At 46.8% G+C, this 24,744-nt stretch overlaps 1 protein-coding gene across 3 annotated transcripts; it reads right to left on the bottom strand.

The window, feature by feature from the left end:
* Positions 1-1,197: 1,197 nt before the first annotated feature.
* LOC123242923 (carcinoembryonic antigen-related cell adhesion molecule 3-like) lies at positions 1,198-20,885 on the bottom strand. 3 transcript variants are annotated; one of them, XM_044671046.1, is made up of 7 exons: positions 20,537-20,885; positions 15,594-15,953; positions 11,031-11,142; positions 7,303-7,370; positions 4,188-4,249; positions 3,335-3,388; positions 1,198-2,276 (listed from the first exon to the last, which is right to left on the bottom strand). In XM_044671046.1, exons 1-7 carry the CDS (start codon positions 20,598-20,600, stop codon positions 2,184-2,186), a joined length of 813 nt encoding a protein of 270 aa, XP_044526981.1. In that variant the 5' UTR covers positions 20,601-20,885; the 3' UTR covers positions 1,198-2,183. The 3 variants fall into 3 exon arrangements, with proteins under 3 accessions (XP_044526981.1, XP_044526983.1, XP_044526982.1); XM_044671048.1 differs by lacking the exon at positions 4,188-4,249; XM_044671047.1 differs by lacking the exons at positions 1,198-2,276; positions 4,188-4,249 and having other exon boundaries at positions 3,220-3,388.
* Between the last annotated feature and the right edge of the window lie 3,859 nt (positions 20,886-24,744).

The raw sequence follows: 24,744 nt of genomic DNA, 5'->3' as shown, positions 1-24,744 counted from the left end.
GCCCCAGAAGAAAAAAACTAAATGAATTTTTTTTAAAAAACTTGGAGATGGGAGGGCAGCTGGGTGGCTCAGTGGATTGAGAGCCAGGTCTAGAGATGAGAGGTCCTGGGTTTAAATCTGACCTCAGACACTTCCCAGCTGTGTGACCCTGGGCAAGTCACTTAACCTCCACTGCTTAGCCCTTACCACTCTTCTTTCTTAGAATCAATTGATTCTAAGATGGAAGGGAAGGGTTTAAAAAAAAAGTTGGAGATAGGGACAGCTCAGTGGCACAGTGGATAGAGATAGAGGTCTGGAGATGGGAGGTTCTGGGTTCAAATATAACCTCAGATATATAATCTTGGGCAAGTCACTTATCCCCAGTTGCCTAGCCTTTACTGTTCTTCTGCCTTAGAACTGCTACTTAGTGTGGATTCTAATATGGAAGGTAAGGATTTTTTTTTTTATATAGTTGAAGATCTGTCGTAAAAAAAAAAAAAAGTTGTAGATATACATTCAAATGAATTTAAACGATCCTGTAAGCAATATTAGAATAAAGCTTGTTCCTAGTAAAAAGCAATTTTCAAATTTGTACAAAGAGATTTTGAATTTAAGTCTGGTCACGGCATTACAACAAAGTAGGATTGGGAAAGGAATTCTGGGATTGGCAAGGGTGGAAGATAAGAAATCAGATGACAGAAAAGAGGAGTCGGGCACTAGATTAGAGAAATGGTTCAAGGGTTATATTTCTAAAAATACACGAGATGACCCAGGATGCCTCCTCTCATGCAAAGCTTACTTGTCAATGTTAATTTCACCACGTTCCACTAAATTCCATTCTTCAGCCATACTAACTAACAGGAACATTCAGTTCCACAATTTTAAACTACTTGTTGCACTTGTTAAACTGTCTCCGTTTTACCTGAAGTATTCTCCCTGGGTTTACCAGTGGTATGCAAAAAAAAAAAAAATACCGTTTGATTTCTTTCTGAAAATGCAGTGTACAAATCATAAGCACCTGGAGCCAATCCACAGTGTTGATTCTAGGGCAGAAGGTAAGGGCTTAAAAAAAAATCAGAGGCATCATTAAAGTGAGGCAATTAAAAAAAAAAAAAAAAGGTCTTTGCAAAGGATTCTGAAACTAACAAGATGAAATTTAATAGGTAGGAATGTAAAGTCCTGGCCTTGGGCTTAAAAAGAAAATAAACGAGACAAATAACAGGTAGGAGAGCATTATATTAACAGCAAGTCATATGAAAAAAGACTTTTAGAGGGTTCAGGCAGCCAATATGAAACTTTCCATCAGAGTGAGTTGTGGCAGGCAGGAGAAGAACTGACGGACCAAAGTCTTTGCCCCCACTGGATCCTGAAGGGCTGACCCTCACCCCTCCTCATCTCTGCCTCTCAGAATCTCAAGCTCCTTTTCAGGCTCTGCTCAAGGGGTATTTCCTGATTCACTTCCCCCTCCCCCAATTTCAGTTAGCCTGGGTCCTCTCCCTCCGCAACCCCCATTACTTTGTATTTACTGTATTTTATTTTTACTTATATATGTACACTTTATGTGCCTCCCACTCACCCAAGAAAAGATAAGCTTCCTAAGGGCAGGGACTCCTGCTTTTCTTTTGTCTCTGTAGCTCCAATACCTAAGTACCTATCATGTGTCTGTCACATAGTAGGTACTTAAAATGATTATTGAATGAAATAAAATTAATGCCATCCTCAGCTGAATGAATAAAAAATAAAGTGCCTAGAAAAGGTGAAATAATAGTCTACACTGATCACATCCTATTTGGAACCTAGATTCTAGAATACCAGAGCTGGCAGGAAACTTAGGATAGAGACTATCAGGGCTGGGGAGGGAGTAGGCAGCCCTTTGAATCTAGAACATTATAGAACCTAGAACATCCCAGTTCCCATGGAGCTTTCACATTCTCTTTTCTAAGGCTCCTCCCAGTCCAGCCATGCCATGTTCTATAGCTACCAGATCTCCCCTTCTCTGATGCCCTAATTCTACCAAGTCCCTGTTGCCCCTGGACGATGACCTCTAAATCTGAAGCCCAAGACTGTGGCAGGATCTCACTGCCACAGTGGGAGCAGGTGCTCCTTGGAGATCAGGTTGAGGCTTTCCCCAGGTTCACTGTTCTGCCACAGGGTGAGGGCTTGCTGTCTCCGTGGAATGTCCCTGGAAAAAGAGGACAGCCTCATCATCTCCGGGGGTTCCCTTCTCTCTCAGGGGCCTGGAGTGTTGGCCAGATCATGACTTCATCATAAACATCCATTTTGTTGATGTCCAGTGCCTATGAAGGAAGGAGAGATAGCTGAGGCTGGCAGTGGAAAGACCCAGGTTGGAGCCTCTGTTCTGTCGATTACTTCTTTTGTAACAATGGGCAAATCTGTGAATTCTTTCCACCTCAGTTTCCTCCTAGTACCTTCTGCCCCTCTGATTAGAGGGCAGAATCCCCAAACTTCCATAGAAGGAGGGAGCCCAGGCCAGCCATCGGTTCATTTCCTGTTCCGCTGTACTCCTTTGACTTCTATCTCCATTGAATCCTCCCCACCTCCATCATGACTCTCTCCGCCATCCCTTTTCAACTAACTTTTTTTTTTTTGTATTTTTTTTTAACCCTTGTACTTCGGTGTATTGTCTCATAGGTGGAAGATTGGTAAGGGTGGGCAATGGGGGTCAAGTGACTTGCCCAGGGTCACACAGCTGGGAAGTGGCTGAGGCCGGGTTTGAACCTAGGACCTCCTGTCTCTAGGCCTGACTCTCACTTCACTGAGCTACCCAGCTGCCCCCCGCCATCCCTTTTCAACACCAGTGTGTTGTCTTTCCTCATTAGATTTTAAGCTCCCGGAGGTCAGACTTTTTATTTTTCATATGTGTATCCCAGCTCCTAGCACAGTGCCAGGCATAGAGTAGATGCTTTAAAATGTTTATTGACTGGGGCAGTTGGATGGCTCAGTGGACAGAGAGTCATGCCTGGGGATGTGAAGGTTCTGGGTTCAAATTTGCCCTCAGACACTTCCTAGCTGGATGACCCTGAGCAAGTCACTTAATTCCAGTTGCCTAGCCCTTAACATTCCTTTCCCTTGAAACTGATATTTAGTGTTGATTCTAAGACAGAAGGTAAGGGTGTTTGGATTTTTTTTTAAATTTTTTTTTTTTTAATTTTAAACCCTTAACTTCTGTGTATTGACTCATAGGTGGAAGATTGGTAAGGGTAGGCAATGGGGGTCAAGTGACTTGCCCAGGGTCACACAGCTGGGTTGGATTTTTAAAAAATGTTTGTTGACTGACAAAGTAAAAAGCTAGGGTTGAACTATAAGATCCTCGACTTTCTCACACCCATGGTACCTGGTCGGGGACCTCCAATATCCCTCGAGAGGAGATGGATGACAAGCCTTCTCCCTGTGAAAAAAGAAAAGTTGTGAGTACCTCTGCCCTTCCTCCATCCCCTCATCTCCCCAAGGCTTCAGGGATGGAGAAAGAAAAGTTAGCACCAAGGAGCACCAATGTGACAGTGGACAGTGTGGCATGGTGGAAGGAGCACTGGCTCTTTAGTCAGAGGACCTAAGGATCTAAGTTCAAATCTCACCTCTGATGCAGCCTGTGTGGTATTAGGCAAGTCACTCAATCTCTCTGGACCTCAGTTTCCTGAGATGTAAAATGACAAAGATAAACTAGGGTTTGGGGATTACTTAACTTTTTTGGTGTCATGGATGCCTTTAAGTCTGTTGAAGTCTACAGCCCTCTTTCTAGAATTGTACTTTTAAATTTATAAAATAAGATATATGAGCTTGCAAAGGAAATCAGTGATATTAAAATACAGTTCTCCAGCTCAACATTCTAGCAGTGATGGCGAACCTTTTAGAGACTGAGTACCTAAACTACAATCCTCACACTGCATGTGAGCCCCAACCTTACACTAGACAGGGGAGGGAGGAAGCTCTCCCATTGGGCTGCTGGGCAGAGGGGCAGGTCATGTGAGAAATGGCCTCAGGCAAACATGGAGAGGGGGAAGGGACCAGTCCCTCTGGCACACGTGCCATAGGTTCACCAACATGGTTAGAGTCTTTGGATCTTTTTTCAATAAGGACACTTTGTTCTAAGAGGCCTGAGTTGGAGAAGCTATGCCAGAGAATAAGGGAGAGGAGGAGTTGAGCCCAGCCAGGGACCTGGGGCTACGAATGGGGTGGGGTATTCTCACCTGGGCTGTTAGGGTCATGCCTCGATGCCACTGATGATTTTCATACACGATATCTTCTCCACCTGGAGGGGGAGAAATCCAGACAGGAAGTCCTCTCTGAACCTCAAGGACCAGAACCATCTCTGTCTCTCTCTCTCCAAGGTAAAACGTAAATTGCTAAAGGGGGAGAAGACCCCAGAGAGCTAAACCACTGGACACATCTCCTCAGTTCTAGGCTAGTAGAAGAGGGAGGGAACATATCTGAGATGTGAAAATAGTCACAGAGACTGGCAACTGCTTATCTTTATCAACAATGGCAATGAGTCTGAGAGGAAGGCTGATATAGTGGTACAGAATTGGTCTCAGGGTCAGGAATACTAGGTTTGAGTCTTGCCTTAGATGCATCTTGGTTGTGTGACCCTGTGCAAGTCATCTCACTTCTGAGTAATCCGGAAACTCTCTAAGCTTCTCAGTTGTTGGCAGAGGGACTTTCCCTGGCTTGGACCATTTATGAAATCATAAATCCACATTTTAAAAAATAGTGATAATAATTCAATTCCCATTAAGGTTACAGAATATCTCATAATCATATTTTTTGCTTCTCTGAAATAGCAAGAAGGAGGACTGATGACTCAAGGACAAGATCACAGAGTCCCAGAACTGGGAGGAGGAACACCCTAGATATCAGAATCAGCATCCAGAAAAGACTTTGTCAGGCTCAAGCATGGTGCTGAAGCAAATAAAATGAAATGTCATAGGGATAAATGAGAAGTCTTGCACTTGGGTACAACCTATTTTTCAAGAGAAAAATGGATAGGAACAGCTAGGTGGCTCAGTGGACAGAGAGCCAGGTGGCCTGAATATGGGAGGTCCTTGGTTCAAATTTGGATTTAAACACTTCCTAGCCACGTGACCCTGGGCAAGTCACTTAACCCCCATTGCCTAGCCCTTACCCCTCTTATGCCTTGGAACCTATACTTAGCATTGATTCTAAGACAGAACCTGAGAGTTTAAAAAATATGGAAGGACAGTGGGTTATCTAAAAAAGATAGAGGGGCTTCAATGGGCTTCAAGTCATCAGGGTATTATGGTCATCAAAAAATAGGAATGGCATCTTGGGTTTCATTAGGAGAGGCAGATCTTCCAGGAATGTGGGAGGCCAATAAGAGAAACAGTCTCAAATAGATAAAAATCAGAGACTCCTCTTTTGACTCCTTTTCTGATCCACACCTTTCCTTAATGAAAAGCTTTAAGCTCCTAACAATCCAGCAGTTAAGAGGTTAACATTCTCTCCTTTGGTCAGAAATACAACTGTTTTTGTTTCAAAAGTAGTTCAGACACTCAAGGTCATAAATTCCTCCAGGAGGGGCATTTTGCCCCGGAGAAAATATTCCCTGTCACAGCCTTCTGATAAGGACCCAGCCGAAGTTTGACCTTAACCTTGTTCTATTTGGAAGCTAATGCGAATCTTTGTGTTTTGATATGACATAATTTGTGTTTCTTCATAAATGCAGTTTTTTTTGGGGGGGGGTTCTTTTGTGTGAAGTGAGTCCTGAAGTATATATAATAAACTCCATGCTGCAAGAGACACAGTAGCCACAGCAGCAGCAGCAACAACAGCAGCATGAGCTGACAGAAAGATGTGTCTGGGTCCACTTATTTCTTATCAACTAAACCATCATTATCAAATTATCTGGAGGTGATCAAAAGATCTCAAGACAGGGATAAGGGGGAAAATAACTCCATTCTATGTACTCTGATCCAGTCAGATCATGTTCTTCTGTGTGTTCCCTTTCACTATTAGACTGGAAGCTCCTTGAGGCTAGGGACTTTCTTTTCCATATTTTTATGTCCAGCACTTAGCACAATGCCTGGCCCATAGTAGGTGCTTAATATGTGTTTATTGGCTGCCTCGCTGACTATATAGTACTGTGTTCCTTTCTAACTACTCAAGTTTAGGAAGGACAAGAGAAGTTCCGGTGGATGACAAAGGGGATGACAAAGAGTCTGGAGTCCATGTCATGTGAGGATTGGTTGAAGGAAATGGAGATATTTAAACTAAAGAAGTGGGTGGATGCATGAGGGCTACCTCCAGGTATCTGAAAGGCTGTCATGTGGGAAAGTCAGACCTGACTTCTTTGATCCCCCAAGAAAGCAGGACCAGAAGGAAGATGCCCAGCAGCAGATTGAGGCATGAGGTCAAGAAACAAATTCCTACTGCTGAGAGCATTCCAAAGTGGAATGGGCACCTGTAGGGCATGCTAGGTACCACTTGCCTGGAGGTCTTCTAGTCAAGGCTGGAGGACCATTTGTCAAGGTATGCTAGAGTTCCTTTCTCGTATGGGCTAGACCAGTGATGGGCAAACTATGGCCTACGGGCCAGATGTGGCCCCCTGAAATGTTCTACTGGGTTGTGTGACATTATTCCTAATCTGATGAATACAATGAGTAGGCTACAAGACAATGAAACTTCGAAAGAATTGCCTTAGAAACAGACTGACAGATGAGCATTTCCTTTCCTTTGGCCCCCTCTCTAAAAAGTTTGCCCATCACTGGTCTAGACTAAGTGATCATGGAGGTCCTTTCCAACTCTATTATTCAGGGATAAGTCACATTTCACTGATGCATCTTGGATAAAGAGGGAAGCCCAGAAAGACTCAACTCCATTACATGTTGGATGGACCCCTCTTGTGGTGAGCTTATCCTGGGGGTACATGGAAGAGAGTCCACAGAAAGGCTGGGGTCTCTATCTGTAGGAAACATCCTCATCAATGAGGACTCGTCCGTGAGGACATCCAAAGGACTTGGAATATCTGCATGAAGCCACCCATGAATACCTTAACCCTGGGAGTATTCTCCAATGGCCCATGAATTCACCTGTGGGAAAAGCATGCCCTCATCTGAGTTCAAGGAAGGTGGGACATGTATGAGCATCTCCATTTTATGGCCAATGAAACCAAGGCTCAGAGAGCTTTGTGACTTGTCCAGAGTCTCACAGTGAACATTAGAGCTGGGACTCTGATATCAGAGTCCTGACTCTAAGTAGAGTGTTCCTCCCACTAAGCCACACTGCTTACTTTTAGTTGAGGAAGGGGCAGCCCCAACAGACCTCTCCCTTCCCAAACTCAAAACTCACCATGATTCTGATTTATAGGATGACTCCTTCTTCTTCTGACAGAATCTCTTCTCATGGTTGGTGAAGACCTGAGGATGCAGGAGGAAGTAGAGGATTGATACCAGTATGGAAAAAACCAACTCTTCATTCCCACCTGCACTTCCCTCCCCAGGCTGATAATTTCTACAATAGCCAGGCCAGTGGGTCAGTTAGAGATCTTATCAATGCCAGCGATTGGTTGGCAATGGCCCAGGCCAAGCCTGGGAGAAGTGGAAGATCTCCTGGAGTGAGGGTGTGATCAAGAAAGCCAGTGGGCGGTAGGAGGAATTTCTAATGGAGGTAGAATTCTAGGGAGTCTGGGAGCAGGTATGGCCAACAGAAGAGTGGTCAACAAGGAATGTCCTAGAAGGACTATGGTGGGGAGGAGGCACGAGAGGATTCATTTGGGAGGGGCCTGACAATTGCCAGCATGGAAGCCTGGTGGGCATACACAACTAAGGCACTGGGATTGTTGGGTGAGAAGCGGTCATTAGCAGATATGAAGAACTTGCATTAGAAGTAACACAGAGCAAAGAACTGGAAACCGAAGGGATGTCATTAATTGGGGAATGACTGAACCGTTTGTAGTATATGATTATAATGGAATACTCTCATGCCATGAGAAATGACAGACAGGACAATCACACACAAAAAATCTGGAAAGACTTCTATGAAGTGATACAAAGTGAAGTGAGCAGATCCAGAAGAACTTTGTAGACAGTAACAGCAATAATGTATGATGGTCAATTATGAATGACTTAACGATGATCAGAAGTGCAAGGATCCAAGACAGAAAAGGCTATACATTGCCACCAGAGCGGGAAGTGAGAGAGTCTGAATACAGGTGAAGCATGACAGTCTTCACTTTATTTCTTTCAGGTATTTTTCTCTAGTGTAAGTGATGACCATGGAAATATGTATTGCATGATAACACATGTGCAACCTATATCATGTTATTTGCAGTCTCAGAGAACATGGGATGGAAGGGAGGAGAGAACGTGTGTTGCAAGATGTCAGAAAATGATTATTAAAATTCTATCAACATGGAATACTATTATGCTCAAAGGAATAATAAACTGGAGGAATTCCATGTGAACTGGAAAGACCTTCAGGAATTGATGCAGAGTGAAAGGAGCAGAGCCAGAAGAATATTGTACACAGAGACGGATACACTGTGGTAAAATCAAATGTAATGGACTTCTGTACTAGCAGCAATGCAGTGACCCAGGACAATTCTGAGGGATTTATGGTAAAGACGCTACCCACACTCAAAGGAAGAACTGCAGGACTGGAAACACAGAAGAAAAACAACTGCTTGAATGCATAGGTTGATGCGGAGATGATTGGGGATGTAGACTCCAAACTACCACACCAATGCAAATATCAACAATTTGGAAATAGGTCTTGATCAAGGACACATGTTAAAACCAGTGGAAATGTGCATCGGCCATGGGTGGGGGGATGAGGGGTTGAAGGGGAAAGTAGGAGCATGAATCATGTAACCATGTTAACTTTTCTAAAAAATGAATATTAATAAATGTTAAAAAAATTCTATCAACATGTCATCTGGGGTGGGGGGGGATTTAAAAAATATAAAAAGTGAGTAACAGAAAATGACCAATGAGGAGGTTTCTGAGAAACCTGAGAAGACCTATATGGACTGATACAGACGAAAGTAACACTTAAATTTAAAAAATAACAATATCGTAAAAACAAACAACTTTGAAAGACTTAGCAACTCTCCTGGATGTTGGGAACAACCATGATTCTTGTGGACCCATGAAGCAAGATACTTCTTGCCTGCTGACACTCAAGGAGACAGACTTTTTTCAGACAGGGCCCATGTATGCTTGACTATGTCATTTGTTACAAAGACTTTTTTTCATTGTGGACTAAAGGGAGGAGATAGTGTTGCCAAAAACAAGACAAAACAAAACAAAACAAAGAGAAGAGGGTCATGGAAACATTTTGTTGTTACACAGAAGAGAACAGAAGAAAGTTCAGAAAGAAACAGAGGCAAGGAGGACAGCTTTGAAAGTAACAAGTGGACTTTATTAGATACTTAAAAAAAAAAAAAGAGAGAGAGATCTGTGATTCCCAAAGAAGAGATATAAGAAGATATTTTCCCAGCCATTCCTCTGCAGAGATTGGGCGGTAGGGGATAGGGTGTCCGATGAAATAGTACCTACAGAGTAGAATGGAGGACACCCTTGTCGATGGTTTTTCATTGTCTTCAGTACTGCTCAGTTTGACTAATTGTTTTTCTCTTTCTCTTTTTCTTTAAAAAAAAAAAACCAATCTTCTTTATTATAAGGAATATAGCGTATAAGGAGAGACAGGGGAGATTTTAGGTAATGTAACACTGAACAAAAGCAATACGACATTCCTTTAAACAGCAAGCTGTAGATAGCAGAGATAGACAGTTTCACATATAACCCTCTCTGTTCTACTTGGAATATGGAAATATTCGGGGGGATGGCTATTACATTCAGAATTGTTACATTATGAATGTTAATCATTACATTAGTAATATTATTGCTATGTAAAGTAGCTGGCTGTTAATGTTCATTGGTATAGTAACTATGTTATTAATTCATAGATTTATATCTATTTCCATGTAAGCATACGGACCTATGTATGAAGTACTTTTTGCACACATGTGTGTATGTACATATATGTACATGTCCATCCGCATTTGAAGGAGTAAAGTAGAAGGGAATCCAAGTAGCTCACACGAGGAAGTCAGGGGACCAGCCAGGGGCCAGTCAGATCTGAGAGGGTGAGGGGTGAGGGGTGAGGGATGAGGAGCACCACATAGGACGCGGTAGCGTATTGAGTCGGGATGTCTCTCTGTAGATCAGTGATTCCCAAAGTGGGCGCCACCGCCCCCTGGTGGGTGCTGCAGCGATCCAGGAAGCAGTGATGGCCACAGGTGCATTTATCTTTCCTATTAATTGCTATTAAATTTTTTTAAAAAGGTATTTCCAGAGGGCCAAGTAATATATTTTCTGGAAAGGGGACAGCAGACCAGAAAAGTTTGGGAACCACTGCTCTAGATCTTTGGAAACAGGGAAGCCGAGGAGGCAGGAGGAGAGGGAGACTGGTCTCAGCAGGCATTTGGAATGGGGCATGCAGGACATTTAGAATAAAAAATAGATAGGGGGAGGGGGTGGATGAGGAGGGCTGGGGTTTAGGGGCAAGACTCCAGTCCTCAGGAGAAACAGGGTGAGGGGAGGAAAGGCCAAAGACCAGGTTCTAGGTTCTAAGGCCAAAACTACAGCCAAGGGGTAAAACGGCCCCAGTTGGACGTAGAGTCAGAGTAAGCCCATCAGGAAGGTCTCCCTGACAGACTAAAGAGAGCCATCCCATTGCGGAGCCTATGGGGAATGGGGCAGTAGCATCGGGTTTAGAACTGGGACTTGGGAGCCGAGGAAAAGGGTTGGGGTCGCGGGCAGGACTCCATTCTCCAGGAGGAGGGGCGAGAGCCAGGCGAGGCATCCACCTCCCAGCAAATGGATGCCAGTCCAGGACTGTGCCTTGACTTGTCCTTCACACTGGGCTGTAAAGTCGGGAGGCTTAACAAGGAGCCCTCTGAGGCCTTCGTCACCAAGGGTCCCCGTATTGGTCCACTTCCCTACACACGGGAGCTGGGCTCGCTCGCCCTGACAAAGGGGCGAGTCAGGTTACTCCATTTTCTGGGAAGTCCTTACCCTCGAGTCCGCTTAAAGAGGAAGTAGCCCAGGACGCCCAGGACGACCCCACCAGCCAGCGTTCCCAGGACAATACTGGCAACCAGGCCAATGTGGGAGAGCATGGGAGAATCTGCCAAGAGAAGAGAGGGGCAGCCTCAGACCGAAGCTTGAAGACCAGAGACCCTGAAGCAAGAACTCATGGGGCGCAACCCACGAGGCCCAAAGAGGGGAAGGGACCCACCCAAGGTCTCACATCAAGTCCAACCAAGCTGAGACTTGAACCCAGGTGTCTGGAGAATGCTCTGTTCCCAGTCTTGTGGGGAGTGCAGGCTGAGCCCTTGACCCAGGGGAACTCATGTGAGGGGGAGGAAAGGCAGGGCTGCAGATAACTAGGTGCCAGGCATGCGATAAGCCCTGTGGGCGAGCCCCTGGTAGTATCAGTTCAGAGCAGAGAGCGTTCCCAGTGAGAAAGTGCTAGGAGTGAGGCTCTCGGAGGACGAAGGTCTTCAGACGGGCTTTGAATGGCAGGGAAGGGAGCGTTGCCAGGGGGGCGAAGGTGGTGCTTCCTAGAGAAGGTGGCATCTCACTTGGCCCTTGAAGAGACCAGAAAGGCAGGGAAAGAGAGAAGGGAGTGAAAGAGGGTCGACAGTAAGAGAACGAGAGAATGGCTGAAAGACGGGGCGTAAGAAGAGGGGCTGGGACACACGAGGAGGAACAGGGCAGCTAGAATCTGGGCAGCCGCACGGTGCCATAGACATAGCCCTGGGCCTGGAGCCAGGAGACGTGAGTTCAGGTCCAGCCTTGGACCTTCTCAAACGTCCCTGGGCAAGTCATTTCACCTCTGTCCGCTTCCGTTTACTCATCTCTAAAATGGGGCTAATAATAGCACCTCCCTCCCATGGGTGCCTGGCACAGAGCGCTGGATAAATGTTTTTATTACTATTGGTGTTATTATTAGCAGAGATGTAGCGAGGCATCATGGCGCCCAGGACATATGCAGAATACGCTCTACTCCAAGGCCCAGGGGTTCTCCTGCAAGGCAATGCTTGAGCAGCACTATGGGTTAGCGGACAGAGGAGGGAATCTAGAATCAGGAAGCCCTTGGTTCAAATCCCACCTCAGACACTTTTACCAGGAAGTAGCCTTAGCAAGTCAGCCAAGCCTCTCTGTGCCTCATTTCCTCCATCTGTAAAATGGGGGTATTGGGCTCCATGGTCTCGGAGGTCCTTTTCAGCTCTAAATCTCTAATCCCATGACTTGTGCCCCAAGAAGGGGTTATAGGGTAGGGGGAACGCCACATCCAGGAGGCAGCAGGAAGGAAGCAGAGATAGAGGGAAAACCCATGGTGGAGTCCAGGCTACGGGAAAGGTTCGGAACCCTCCCCGGGCTGTATGGCATAGGACCAGGAGAGGAGCAGCAGGCGAGGGGAAAACCAGCGCCCACCCAAAGATTACAGCCCTGGGGACAGTCCCCAGCTGCCCCACCCTCGTAAAACCGTAGATCAAAATAACAGGTGGTAGCAGGCCAGAGGTCTCTAAGCAGGGGCCGGAGGGAGAGAAATCTAGGACCCACCCAAGCAGAGGAGACAAGGAAACAAGAGACCAGGGGCCAAGCGGCCCGGGCAGAGGCAAAGGGCAGAACCCATCCAGGAGAAGATGCGGCTTGGGCTCAGGGGAGAGAGGGCCAAGCTGGGTCTGTGCCTCAGTCGGCTTCCGGGACTTTCTTGGGGAAATGAGGTTGGGATTGGATGGAGAGAAGCTGGTTTTAAGCACCATTTTGGCTCCCTGGGTGGGATAGAGACCAGACCAATCATTTCACTGGCAGAGAAATTCACTCCTGGGTGAGGAAATGCCACCCACCAATGCAGGTCAGCACCTTCTCTCCAATTTACAGTTTTAGGGAGTTGTCTGGACAACTCGGAATGGAAGTGACTTGCCCAAGGTCACATAGCCAGGGTGTTTCAGAGGTAGGATTTGAACCCAGACCTAGGTCAGAGTCCAGTTCTGTATGGACTAGGCTTCCTTTCTTGGACAGATACTCTTGTCTTCCTTTACCCTCTGTTTCTCATCTTCAAATTTAGGGTTAAACTACTTCCACATTTCTTTCTAGGTCAGACATTCTTTATCCTCAGGTCCCTCCCAGCTCTGACAATCAATAGTCTAAGGAGCCTCCTGCCTCTGGCGTTCGATGCATGGAAAGCCCTCCTAACGTGGACATTTTCCAAGCCTCTTCTCATCTCTGACATTTAAAAAAAAGTCTTGACCCTTACCTTCTTAGTATCAATCCTAAGACAAAAGAGCAGCAAGGCTTAGGCAATTGGGGTTAAGTGACTTGTCCAGGATCACACAGCTAGGAAGGATCTGAGGTCAGATTTGAACCCAGGACCTCCCAACTCCAAGCCTGGCTCTCTATCTGCTATGCCAAGATAGTGACCCCCATCGCTCACATTCTATACTCGAAGGTCCCTCTTAGCTCTATTATCCCTCTAAGATAGCGCTTTGTCCTAAGAACTGTGGGAGGATACCAGGTAAGAGAGGAGAGAAGGGCTTGCCTGCAGGGTGCTTTCAGTCTGATGGGGCCAGTCATCCTCCAGAGACTTCCCAGTTTAAAAGAGGAGACGTCCTGTCTTCTACTCCTCCCTCACTTTTTTTTTTTTATAATTTAAACCCTCACCTTCCGTCTTGGAGTAAATACTGTGTATTGGCTCCAAGGCAGAAGAGCCAGGAGGGCTAGGCAATGGGGGTCAAGTGACTTGCCCAGGGTCACATGGCTAGGAAGTGTTTAAAGCCAGATTTGAACCCAGGACCTCCTGTCTCTAGGCCTGGCTCTCATTCCACTGAGCCATCCAGCTGCCCCCTCCTCCTTCACTTCTGCCACTCTCAGAGGCCTCATTTCTTCTCCTAGGATTGCCTTCATCCTCTACCCTAAGGAAATGGCATCCCTCCACTCATCAGATGTTAGTGCCTGACACAAAGCCCCAACTACCTGTACACACACACACACACACACACATACACACACACACACCACACACTCCTAGTTTCGATGAACTTATAGACCAAAGATCTGAGTTCAAATCCTGTCTCACACTCAGAGTTAGCTGTGTGACCTTGGACAAATCACTTTGCCTCAGTTTCCTCATCTGTAAAAACAGGGATAATAATATCTTCCTTTCTTCCCTACTTTCCAAATGCAACTCCATAAATGCTGGTTAATATTATTATCTATGAGGCTATGATTCTCCCACCTCTGTCATTCTTTGTTTTTTTGTTTTTGTTTTGCTTTAAATAAACCCTCACCTTTTGTCTTAGAATCAATACTGTGTGTTGGCTCCAAGGCAGAAGAGTGGTAAGGGTGGGCAATGGGAGTCAAGTGACTTGCCCAGGGTCACACAGCTGGGAAGTGTCTGAGGCCAGATTGGAACCCAGGACCTCCCACCTCTGGGCCTGACTCTCTATCCACTGAGCTACCTACCTGCCCCCTGTTTGTTCGTTTTCATGTTCTTCCGCTCCGAGCAGAAGCCTTAGAGTACTAAACCTAGGAATTGGGATGTATTGCTTCAGACCCAGGGTCCCAGACCCACATCTTCACCTTTGTGCCTCAGTTTCTCCATCTCTGAAATTAAAGGGTTGGAGCTGGTGGCCCCTCTAAATCTATGATCCTCAAAGTTCCTGGTCTTGCCCAGATCCCATTGGGAGTCTTGGGACAGGTGTGACCCCAGATCCGGTTGAGGCCGAAGGAAAACCGTGAGAAACTGCAGGGTGGCTGAGGGCAGCAAGCCCCAAACCCCACTCCCATCCCAGCTTCAGCCGGCTCCTCTGGGCTGAGATGTGCCCCTTCCCCGAGATCATGCCTTGGGCCGTCCTGCTCTCGCTGCCCTAATGCCCTTCTGCCTGCATGTGCTTTCTATTGCCCTGTCGCCATAAAGACAAGAGACATTTCTCTTCTAAAATAGGAAATGGAGGGGGCAGCTGGGTAGCTCAGTGGATGGAGAGCCAGGCCTAGAGACGGGAGGTCCTGGGTTCGAATCCGGCCTCAGACACTTCCCAGCTGGGTGACCCTGGACAAGTCCCTTGACCCCCATTGCCTACCCTTACCACTCTACTGCCTTGGAGCCAATACACAGTGTTGACTCCAAGACGGAAGGTGAGGGTTTAAAAATTAAATAAATAAAATAGGAAATGGAGGAGGCAAATCTCCAACTTCGCACCCTTCGACTTCCTGGGCTCCTGGGCATCCCTTCCTGCTGCAGCTGGGAAGGGGGTCCTCTAAGGCACCGCCTGGAATGCCCGAGACAGGAGATGCTTCATAGATGTTGTTGCCGTCGTCGTCGTTAAACTGAACTCGGCTGAATGGGCCAAACAACCCATAAACGCTTACTAGGGCCCCACCGTGGCCAGGCACCAGCCCTTCCCTTCGTTCTATCAGAGCCAGCACATCCCACGAGGCACCCCTCATGGCTCGTGACCCCCCTCCTCCCACAAATCCCTCCCCTCCCCCCGGAGAGGTCTCTGTCTCCGGAAGGAGGGAAAATCCTCCCGAAACGGGGCGTGTGGCCTTAGTTCTGGGGGAGGCTCTTACCGTGGATCTGCAGGTGTCCCTGCCCTGACACCGGCTTCGAATCCTCCGTGGTGACCTGCACGACGTAAGCGCCGTTATCACTGGAAGTAACATTGATAATAAATAAGGAACCGTTTGGGAAAATGCTCTCCCGGCCGGTGTGGTTGAGGCCCTGAGTCTGCTCTCCCGACCGGACCGCGTAGCTCACGATCTTGTTGGACTCTTTGGGCATCTGCCGGAACCAGGAATAATTCTGAGGCTCCTTCGGGATCCCGTGGACAGACAGGGTGACGTTGCTCCCGGCCGTCCCGTGAGAAGGGATGGACACTATGCTGAGCTGGGCCGAAGAAGCCAGCCGAAGACAAGAGCTGAGGATGGAGACTGGGAAGGAGGAGACAAGGACGAGGTCAGCAGCCCCCTAAGCGCGGGCCTCATTCCTTCTTCCTCTGAAGACACCAGGCAGAGAGACAGAGCCCGAGCCGTTCCAGTTACGCACCGGCCGCCAGGCGGTACAGTGCACAGAGCACGGAGCCTGGGACCGGGAAGATCCGAGTTCCAATCTGACCTCCGCCGTTTTCTAACTGTTTGGCCCTGGACAAGTCCCTTAACCCTGTTTGCCGATTAAAATGCTTTTAAAATGACACGACTGTCATTCTTTATGTGTGAGACCTTGTTCGGATAATCTGGCGTCTATGAAAGCGGATAGCTGGGAGGGATGATCGGGGGCAGAACCGTGCCCTGCCCCAGCCCTGTCACCTGTCCTAGGGGCCTCTGTCTCTCTGGAAATCCATCTCTTTAGAAGCAAACCCTGGGCTAGAGCTAGAATCCACTGGGCTGGGAACTTGGAGGCAGAAGCTGTGAGTTCTAATCCCACACCTAATGCTTACCTGCTGATCTGGAGAGAGCCTAGGCTGGGGGCCTGGTCCTAATTAAGTGACCTGGGTAGGAATTAGGAAGACCAGGATTCAAATGCTGCCTCCCAGGGGGCAGCTGGGTAGCTCAGTGGATGGAGAGTCAGGCCTAGAGACAGGAGGTCCTGGGTTCAAATCCGGCCTCAGACACTTCCCAGCTGGGTGACCCTGGGCAAGTCACTTGACCCCCATGGCCCACCCTTACCACTCTCTTCCACCTAGGAGACAATACACCGAAGTTAAGGGTTTAAAAATGTAAAAACAAAACCAAAAACAAACGCTGCCTCCCACATTTACCTTGCACGAGTCACGGACACGAGCGCTTGGGACTCTGGGCAATCAGCCAGGCACGATCAGAGGGGAAGGGAAGAAGCCTCGTCCTCGCAGAGTCAGCCTGCGACCCCCGTACAAGTGTTCAAGTACTGACTGTCCCTTACTGGCCGCGTGACCTTGGATTTATGTTTTGACCTCTCTGAGGCTCCGGGTCCCCCCCTGTAAAAGGAGGGCGTGGGACCAGATGGCCTCTCGGGCTGGGCCGGCACTAGGCTTCTCTAAGGTCCTCTGTCCAACCTCTGCATCTCAGGCAGAAGAAAAATGGCCCAGGCAGAGGGAGTTACTCACTGGAGGCCACAACTTGCCCCAAGCCCCAACTTGTCCAAGGTCACGCAATCCAGAGGGAAGTCCCGGAGGGCCAAAGCCCTTCCTGAGCCCACCTGACTGACGCCCAAGCGCCTGTCCGTTCTCGGTCTCACTGGGTCTTTGGGCCGGTCCCTTCCTTCTCCCTCCTGGCCCTGCCCCTCGGCCCCAGGGATGCACCGAGGTCTTCAGAGAGATCTCATCCATCCGTTCTTCTCCAGCCGAGGAGACCTTGGCCCAGAAGTGCAGTCATTTGTCTAATCTTCTTGAAGTAACTGAGGGAAGTCTCTGGTTTCTCTGACAGGCCCTGGAGATCCTCCCTCCTTTTCCCTAGTAGCCCCTCACCTCCTCGTAGCCCCCAGATCTGGGATCTTCCTCTTTCCCAAGCTTCCATCTCCCAGGCTAGCCTCGATCACTGGGGCCCCCGCCTGTGCCCTCAGAGGTGGGACCTCCTTACGGGGCGCCTGACCCCCTGAGGCATCTCCGAGGGATCCTGCTGTGTGGGACAGCCCGGGGAGGCTGGCTTCGGAGGGTCAGAAAGCGATGGAGAGCCCCAGAGAGGGAGAGGGAAGGGGGGGAGCCTCATAGCGTAGCCCCCCTCCTCCGCCCTAGGACCCGACCCCAGAGGAAGCCCAGGAGGGGGATGGAGAGAGCCTTGACTCAGCAATCGGAGGGCTGGGGCTCCTAATTTTTTTTTTAAACCCTCACCTTCCGTCTTGGAGTCAATACTGTGTATTGGCTACAAGGCAGAAGAGTGGTAAGCATAGGCAATGGGGGTCAAGTGACTTGCCCAGGGTCACACAGCTGGGAAGTGTCTGAGGCCAGATTTGAACCCAGGACCTCCCATCTCTAGGTCTGGCCCTCCATCCACTGAGCCACCCAGCTGCCCCCCTGGGGCTCCTTATTAACAAGAAATCAACAGAAACACTTAGAATGAATATCTCTCAATAATCCCAGAATCATAGACATCTAAACATAAACAATAACACGTACAATAGAAAGAATGCCATTTTGTACTCTTATTAACCTCTACATAATAAATAAAAAGAAACATCCTCATATTTGTGAATAACCTCTCACTATAGTATTGGAATAAAAATAATAATACAGAAAATATATATTATTGGGGCAGCTGGGTAGCTCAGTGGGTAAAGAGTCAGGCCTAGAGACAGGAGGTCCTGGGTTCAAATCCAGCCTCAGACACTTCCCAGCTGTGTGACCCTGGGCAAGTCCCTTGACCCCCATTGCCCACCCTTACCACTCTTCCACCTAGGAGCCAATACACAGAAGTTAAGGGTTTTAAAAAAAAAATCTGGCCTCAGACACTTCCTAGCTGTGTGACCCTGGACAAGTCACTTCACTCACTCTAGCACATGTGGGTTAGGACCTCCCAGAACTGGAGGTGCTCTTACCTTTGATGATTAAATCTAAAGATGGGCAGTGTAGACTTAATCTAATTATCACAATCCCCTTTGCCTAGCCCTTACCACTCTTCCACCTAAGAGCCAATACACAGAAGTTAAGAGTTTAAAAAAAAATAAGAAAAAGAAAATACATATAATTTATTTCTGGTTATTTTGCCTATTAATATCTAACTATAAATAACCCCGTGCTTATAAAATCTGAGTTTCAATAATCTCATATTTGTTGATATTATCTAAATATAAATTAAAATATGAAACAGCAATGATCTCCTTTTAGTAATTGAGCTACCAATGAGAGAGAAATACCAATAGACCCACATTAATAAATATAATGAAATGGAAATCATCCCATTTGTTATTTACTTATGGAATCTGGACAAATGATTTCCCCTGTCTATACCTCCATTTCCCCACCTGTAAAATGGGGTTGTATTCAATAGTTTGAGGTCTCTTTTATTTATTTATTTATTTTTAATTTTAAACCCTTAACTTCTGTGCATTGGCTCCTAGGTGGAAGAGTGGTGAGAGTAGGCAATGGGGGTCAAGTGACTTGCCCAGGGTCACCCAGCTGGGAAGTATCTGAGGCCGGATTTGAACCCAGGACCTCCCGTCTCTAGGCCTGGCTCTCTATCCACTGAGCTACCCAGATGCCCCTTGAGGTCTCTTTTAGACCTAGGACCTTAAGAACCCTGTCTGTTCCCCACCTCCAGATATCTGGAGGTGACGTTCACTTTCCAGCGATGGTTATCTCAGGGGATCCTTGAGCTCTCTTCTGATGCCCCCTTCCCTTCTCTTCTCCCTGCTCCCACAAACCAAGAAGACCTGGGTTCACGAGGTCCCCCTCGAGCCTAGAACGCCACCTCGCACAGAACCTGGAGCCCTCAGCCAGCCCCTTCAAAACCCAGCCAATCCGCGGTCCTCAGTTTGGTGCTTGTGACCTAGCAGCGTTCGGTCTGCCTGGTGGCTAGACCTTGGCTCCGCTGGTCACTCCCTGTGCTGCCACTGACAAGGCCATTCCGGGCGACTCATGGAGAGGATCACACGGGGAAGCCTTTGAACCTCGTCTTCCCCCCTCTCGGACCCGACCCCCAAGGCTCTCTACTCTGTGTACACGCATTGCTCATCACTGGCAAATTTTCTCCAGAGGAACGAAGGAATTTAGAAATTCTCCAACTTCAAAAAAGCAAATGTTAAAAACATTTTTTACATTAATAGAGGAAAAAATAAAACCTTTTTTAAAAGGCCGATCGAACCGGCTTGTTGCCTAGATGGGGAAACTGAGGCCAAAGGCGTAATATATCACAGAGCTAATCAACAGCAGGTTCTTCTTCAGCCCTGACGGATGGGCCTCCAGCTCCTGCCCTGCCAGCCTGGGACTCTTTCATCAGAATTTAACCGCGTCTGCTTAACCGGGGCTACCACAATGCTTCCAAGCCATCCCTGCACTCTTCCTCCTGCCCTTCACTTCCCACACTGGTTCTGGGGACAGGAGCTCAGTCAAAACAACCATTCTCGGAAAGGGAGGTCCAGCAGTTACTCCAGGCCTCCCCTCACCATTCCTGTAATAGCCATGAACAGAGCCCCTTCCCAGGCACCCCTAGCCTATTTGTGTGGGGTTTTCTCTTATTCAAAAGAAAGCTTCTAGAAGGCAGGCAATGTCGTGGGGTTTTTTGGTATTTGTATCCCCAGTAATTAGCATATTTGTTATATAATATAGAATATATATTTTTATTACATATATTATCTAAGTTTATAATATAACATGTAATAAATGCTATTTCCATCATTCCCTTCTTTAATCGACTCATCCAAAATCCTAAACATCCCCACTTCTCATTTTACAAATAAGAAAACTGAGGCTCAGGGAAGGGAACAACTCCGTCCCGTACCTCAGGTCACCAGGCAGGCAGGAACTAGGTCAAGATTCGGAGCAGGATCTCCTTGAGTCCTGACCCACGTCTCTGTGAATAGTCCCACAGTCTCTCTCTCTCACCTGTGAGGAGGAGTCCCTTCCAACAGCCAGGCCAGCCCTGGGGAAGGTCCCAGAGCATCTCCATGGGTTCGTGTTCTCCTTCCCAAGCTGAGATCTCTCTCCTACCCTGACCACAGAGCAGTTGGTCCTCCTCCTCTGCCTCCGGCTCACTCCCCCACTTGTCAGATCACATGGGCTCTTTTTTTTTTTGTTTTTTTGTTTTTTTTTGTTTTTAACTACAACATGAGACTCACGTTCTTGGACCTTTTTCTTTTTTTTCCTCCTAAAGTCTTTGAGTTAATTGGATTTTCCCCCCCATTACATGTAAAAATAATTTTTAACATTTTGGGGCAGGGTGAGCCCTAAACTCTTTCCCTCTCTCTCCTCCCTACTCGCTGCGACGGAAAGCAGTCTGAGATAGATTCCACATGTGCAATCATGTAAAACATTTTTTTTCCACATTAGTCCTTTTATGGAAGGAAAAAAAAAAACCTTCAAACTCCAGCAGAGAAAGCCTGGGATTGCTTCTTCCTATTTTAACCCAGTCTGTTGAATCCAGACCACCGTGATGCTTCCAAACCCAAACAAGAAAAAAGAAAAAGAAAAACAGAAAGGGAAAGATACTATAATTTGGTCTGGATTCAGGCTCCATCAGTTCTTTGCCTGGAGACAGATGGCATATTTCACCATGAGTTTTCTGGGGTTATCTTTTTTTTTTTAACCCTTAACTTCTGTGTATTGTCTCATAGGTGGAAGAGTGGTAAGGGTGGGCAATGGGGGTCAAGTGACTTGCCCAGGGTCACACAGCTGAGAAGTGTCTGAGGCTGGATTTGAACCCAGGACCTCCCATCTCTAGGCCTGACTCTCACTCCACTGAGCTACCCAGCTGCCCCTCTAGGGTTATCTTGGATCAGTGTATTGCTGAAAATAACGAATTCATTCACAGCCATTCATTAAGCAACGTTGCTATTACTGTGCACAGTGTTCTGGTTCTGCTCACTTCACTCTGCATCAGTTTGTGGAAGTCTTTCCAGTGTTTTTTTTTTTTTTTAACCCTTATACTTTGGTGTATTGGCTCCTAGGTGGAAGAGTGGTAAGGGTGGGCAATGGGGGTCAAGTGACTTGCCCAGGGTCACCCAGCTGGGAAGTGTCTGAGGCTGGATTTGAACCCAGGACCTCCCGTCTCTAGGCCTGATTCTCACTCCACTGAGCTACCCAGCTGCCCCTCTAGGGTTATCTTGGATCAGTGTATTGCTGAAAATAACAAATTCATTCACAGCCATTCATTAAGCAACGTTGCTATTACTGTGCACAGTGTTCTGGTTCTGCTCACTTCACTCTGCATCAGTTTGTGGAAGTCTTTCCAGTGTTTTTTTTCTTATTTTATTTCTTATTTTATTTTTAATTTTATTTTTATTTTTTTTCTTTCCAGTGTTTTTAAAGATCATCTTGCTCTTCGTTTCTTACAGCACAATAGTATTCCATTATAATTATATACCAGGATTTACTCAGTCATTCTTTAATCGATGGGCGTCTCCTTGCTTTACAATTCTTTGCCAAAAAGAATTGCTAAAAATATTTTTAGAGAGGCAGCTAGGTGGCTCAGTGGATAGAATGCCAGACCTGGAGTTGAGAGGAACTGGGTACAAATCCAACCTCAGACACTTCCTAGCTGTGTGACCCTGGGCAAGTCACTTAACCTCCATTGCCTAGCCCTTACAACTCTTCTGCCTTGGATCTAATACATAGTGTTGATTTTAAGACAGAAGGTAAGGGGTTTTAATAAATATATATACTTATGCAAATAGGTCCTTTTCCTTTTTGTTTTGTATCTCTTTGGAAAACAGACTTTGTAATGGTATTGCTGGGTCAAAGAGGATATACACTTTTATAGCTCTTTGGGCAGTATTCCAAATTTCTCTCCAGAATGGCTGTCAGTTCACAACTCCACCAACAATGCATTAGTGTCTCAGTTTTCCCACATGCCTTCCAGTGTTCATCATTTTCCTTTTCTGTCATGATTGCCAATCTGATAAGTGTAAAGAGGTACCTCAGAGTTGTTTTAATTTGCTTTTATTTAATTATCCTAATTAATAAAATGAATCTAATTATCTATTTTAGAGCATTTTTTACATAACTATAGATAATTTTAATTAAACCTAACACTACCTATTCATATCCTTTAACCATTTATCAATTGGGAAATGACTCATATTATTATACATTTGACTCATTTTTCTACCAGGCCTTTAGTAGAGACACTGGTAAATGTTTCCACTTTTATGATGGCTGTGTATTATTACCCTCTATCCAATTTCCCCCCACTTGTCCTTTCACCCTGACCATCCTCAAAAGTATTTTGCTTCTGATCACTGCCTCTCCCAGGGAAGAGACCACTATGAAGAAATGTCAGTAATCAGCAAGCCTTTATTAAGGACCTGAGTTCAAATCTTGCTTCAGAGACTTATAAGTTGTGTCTCACCTGGGAAAGTCATTACCTTTCTGTGCCTCTGTTTCCTCATCTATAAAACATCAACACTAGCACCCAAGTCTCTGAATTGTCATGAGAAGCAAATGAATTAATACGTGTAAAGTGCTTTATTATACGAGCCATTCTTATTGTTGTTGTTGTCTTCATTACTGTTATCATCATGCTCCAGATGCCACATTGGGCACTTGCTGAGGATCTGTACAAAATAAGTGCATGACGGTTTGTGTATGGAGAGAGTAGCCACTAACAACTCAGGGAATCGGGGAAGGTCTCTTGAAGAAGGTGGGACTTGAGGTGACCCTGGAAGGGGGGAAGCTAAGAGTTCCAAGAGGCAACAATTAGAAGAGAAACATTCTAGGCATAGAAGACCACTTGTGCAAAGGCTTTGAGGTGGGAAATAAAGCCGGTATGAAGAACAGAAAAAACAAAAAAAACAAAAAACCAGTGGGGCAGTACTGAAGAGACTAAAGAGGAATAATGCCTAATGTGGATGGAAAGTTGACTTAGAGCCAGTTTGTAAAGGGCCTAAAATGCCATCTCAAGGAATTTGCATTTTATCTTAGAGGAAAGAGGGATCCAGTGGAGGTTCTTGAGCAGGTGAATGACAGTCTGAGCTAAGCTACGCTTTAGGAATGTCACCTTGTTAGAATTTGTAGCAGTGTTCTGGCATAAGGGAGTCCCACTCGGAAGGACAGAGGGTTTCCCTATTAACCCTTTTTTCTACAACCAAGCTCACAGTGCCATATTCTCCCAATGTAGAGGCAGCTCTCGCTAGGTTAAGTCCTTGACTGGATACCCAATTTGTGTCTAAGGAGAGGACTTCAGGCCAGCTAGAGACATTGGGAAAACAAGGCCTTAATGAATTCTAGTGCTGAAAAGAACATGTTATACAGTGGGGGAGAGGGTGTGTGGCAGCTATGTGGTTCAGGAGAGAGAGAGCTACTATGGAGGGACCACTAAGTCCCAGAGTCTGGAAAATTGAGTTCAAACATAGCCTGAGACACTTTCTAGCTGTGTGATCCTGGGCAAGTCACTTAATCTCCTTCTGCCTCAGTTTCCTCCATTGTAAGATGGGGATAATAACAGCCATCTACCTCCAAGTTGTGATGAGGAGCCGATGAGGTAATACCAGTAACTTGCTCAGCACAGTGCCTGGCACATAGTAGACACTTAATAAATGCTTGTTCCTTGCCCTATTCCTGGTCCCTGAACCCACTCACAACTGCTCCATACTCCGCCACACATGAAAAAAAGCCTACCAGTGCCAGCTCTGGGAGGTCAGCCTGACACAATTTAATCACCGGGAGGGGGCCGGTGTGAAGAATGCTTGAGGACAGGGGAATTGTGTCTCCCTTTCTACCCGGAGTCCTTGACCTCCATCAGCCTTCCCAGGGCCTGGGATATTCGAGGGTGCCATATTGTCCATTTTGTCTGGAATATGGGGAAGCGGGGATGGGGAATGAGGGAAGGCTGGAAGGCTGGGGCCAAGGCACGGGGCCTTGAATGCTTGGAGCAAACAACTGAGCAAGGGAGGGTTGTGTTTGACCTTGGGCCGGAGGCAGAAAGGTGTGGGGGCTGGGAAGGGAAGAGTAGGGACATGGAGAGGTGGGGGCCATGGAACCCAAGAGGAGGCAGGAGGAAGGGAGAAAGCTACAGAGCGCTCTCTCTCGCTCTCTCTCTCTCTCTCTCTCTCTCTCTCTCTCTCTCTCTCTCTCTCTTTGTCTCTCTGTCTCTCTCT

Source organism: Gracilinanus agilis, chromosome 3 (assembly GCF_016433145.1).
Source record: "Gracilinanus agilis isolate LMUSP501 chromosome 3, AgileGrace, whole genome shotgun sequence".
Classification (NCBI taxonomy): domain Eukaryota; kingdom Metazoa; phylum Chordata; class Mammalia; order Didelphimorphia; family Didelphidae; genus Gracilinanus; species Gracilinanus agilis.
Note: the sequence above shows the minus strand (reverse complement) of the source record. Positions and strands in the feature narration are given on the sequence as shown.

Coding starts and splice junctions, on each gene's coding strand:
- LOC123242923 (XM_044671046.1), bottom strand. CDS start 20,600: ATGGAGATGCTCTGGGACCTTCCCCAGGGCTGGCCTGGCTGTTGGAAG. Junction 15,954..20,536: donor GAAGGGACTCCTCCTCACAG/GTGAGAGAGAGA, acceptor CCTCCTTCCCAG/TCTCCATCCTCAGCTCTTGT. Junction 2,277..3,334: donor TATTGGAGGTCCCCGACCAG/GTACCATGGGTG, acceptor CTTCCTTCATAG/GCACTGGACATCAACAAAAT.